This window comes from Suillus subalutaceus (genome assembly GCF_016647625.1).
Source record: "Suillus subalutaceus strain FC151 chromosome Unknown DFJ58scaffold_211, whole genome shotgun sequence".
NCBI classification, from domain to species: Eukaryota; Fungi; Basidiomycota; class Agaricomycetes; order Boletales; family Suillaceae; genus Suillus; species Suillus subalutaceus.
The window spans coordinates 65,327-67,669 of NW_024540460.1; the positions used below are offsets into that span (position 1 = coordinate 65,327).

Here is a 2,343-nt window from a genome sequence, read left to right on the forward strand (position 1 = left end):
ACAAAAATCAACTCGCATCTGCAAAATTATTGCTTGATGAGCTCGCAGGGGATGTAGATATATTTGATATTGAAGAGGTTGATGGTGTTGAGCAAGTCTGCTGGGGGATGAAGAAGATTGCGAAGTCCCTTCATAAAAACATCGTCGAAATTGCCCTTGATGCAACCTGTGAGTAATTGAATTTATCGAGAGCAATGACTCACGCAGAAAGTAGATAACACGAACTCAAAGCACCTTGAACTATATAGTGTCCTTGGCGAGTTTGATAATGCTGGGTTCCCACTGTCGTACTGCCTGTTATCCACTGCAACGTCGATTGAGATTGGAAAACGCACCACTGCACTGCGGAAGTGGGCACAGTGTCTTCGAGACAAGTATGGTGTTGTCCCTGCCTTCATTCATGTTGACAAGGACATGGCAGAGATCAGCATGTTGAAAAGTGTTTGGCCTGAAGCAAAGATTCAATTATGCTACTGGCATCTTCGTAAAGCTGTACAAGAGCGCTTATCAAAATCCAAACTTACCACAATGCCTTATAAAGCAGCGTGGGCACACAAGGAATTCTCGTTCATAGACGTCACCTTCAGGCCATCAGGGACATCTGATCCAAACGAGCATGAGGGAGGCATGCTTATTCAACCAGATGAAACACAGGATGACACACCTGTTCCAACACTGGCATTCCGTATCCCAAATCCGTCTCAATTTCCAAGTCAGCCACTCCCGGACTCATATCACAACATCAATGATCGCAAGGACATACCCATAGGCTTGAAAATTATCATCAAAATACCTAAACAGGAACCTCAATCGGGAGATATTGAACGAACACGACACACCTTTTGTTCATCAGAATTTCGTGAACACGTCATCGAAATGATGGAACGGCACTTCTGCGCACATCCACTTATCCCCGGATACTCACACCCAAGCGCTGCAGGAATAAGGCAGTGGGCAGTGCGCCAGATGTACACATTTTGCCGGGAGCATGACCTCTGTGAACTGTGGGCCTACCTTTGGGAGAACTGGTACCGAAAGGGCCGTTTTGAGCTATGGGCACGTTCAGCAGGTGACAAGATACCTCGACTAAAAACGACAATGATCATGGAGAGCCAGTAAGTGCAACAATCTCGTCAAACTTAAGCCAGAAAGCTCACCGCTTCATTGGCAGCTGGTGGCACATCAAAATCGACTACCTCACGCACTTCTCGAAGCCACGAGTTGATCTACTGATCTGGATCCTTGTTGTCAAACTCGCACCAACATACTATAAAAAGATTGACCACCTACTCAATGATTTTGGCCGATTTCGGGAGTTGTCGTCGTGGCGAAAAGAATTCAAAAGAGACTGGCTGCACGCAGCCAATACCCCAATCACGGTACCACTCAACCCCAAATATCGTCCAGATCCCCATCATTGGGTCTGCACCTGCCCAAATTTTGTTAAAACTCGGTTTCTCGTTTGTAAGCATCTGGTACAAAGTGTCCACCCTGTAGCGCCTACCTTTTTCCTTGAGGTGCAACGGAACTGCATGATACCGTTTTGGACACATCCGTTGCTCATTCCCCTCAATTCCTGTCTGCCGCCGCTCGCCACTGCTGCAATGCCTGTTCCTGTGCCACTGGAACCAGCGAATGAGGGGGAAATGGAATCAGGCGACGAAGTTGGTGATGGTGCGGAAGATGACCTTGTGGATACGTTCTGTCAACAGCTTGACACCAGGACATTCCAGGAACGCATGCTCACACATGTCAAGAACATTCGTGATTTCTGTGATGGCCTTGAGTATCAAATTCAATTTAATGACTATAGAATGCTTACCGTTCTCGAACACAATGGCTCATCATTTCTCCGTCTGGCAGATAATTGTCTCAGTCGTGAATGACGAGAAAACTCGTCTCGATCACGGAGCCCAACAACCTGGGAAAAAGGGACCACTAGCGCAATGTTTTATCGTGCTCGTTCATCATCCCAGTGACCACATCCATAATCACTCTAATAACAACTTAATCCCTCTAGCTAGTACAGTACATATCTCTTTATTCATTGCTATTGTCACATACTATATACTTAATACATAATAGCATTCAAGAATCAACTCAGAGAGACTTGAGAGAACGAAAAAATAAACCGTCATAGCCTTTTTTGGATGCCGGCGGGAGGTCACGTGACGTGTCGGAGGGGGGATGAGCTAGGTGAGCTATGATTGTGCACTTGCCGGAAACTGCCGAAAGACGCTTCGCGTCGACACGGAGTCTGCATCAAGTCTGTACAAAGTTCAACGTTCAAACTGCTCGATTCCCGCGGACTTTCTCAACTGGCATGTTCTTAAGTTGCTTTTC

The 2,343-nt window shown here is 46.4% G+C and overlaps 1 protein-coding gene across 1 annotated transcript; it reads left to right on the plus strand.

Moving 5' to 3' along the window:
* Nucleotides 1-792: 792 nt before the first annotated feature.
* On the plus strand, nt 793-1,280 carry DFJ58DRAFT_610693 (uncharacterized protein; the record flags this gene model as incomplete). Its single annotated transcript, XM_041380874.1, has 2 exons — nt 793-1,115; nt 1,172-1,280. Coding segments are annotated over 2 exons (432 nt in total), but the record flags the coding sequence as incomplete, so codon positions are not given.
* Nucleotides 1,281-2,343: the final 1,063 nt, after the last annotated feature.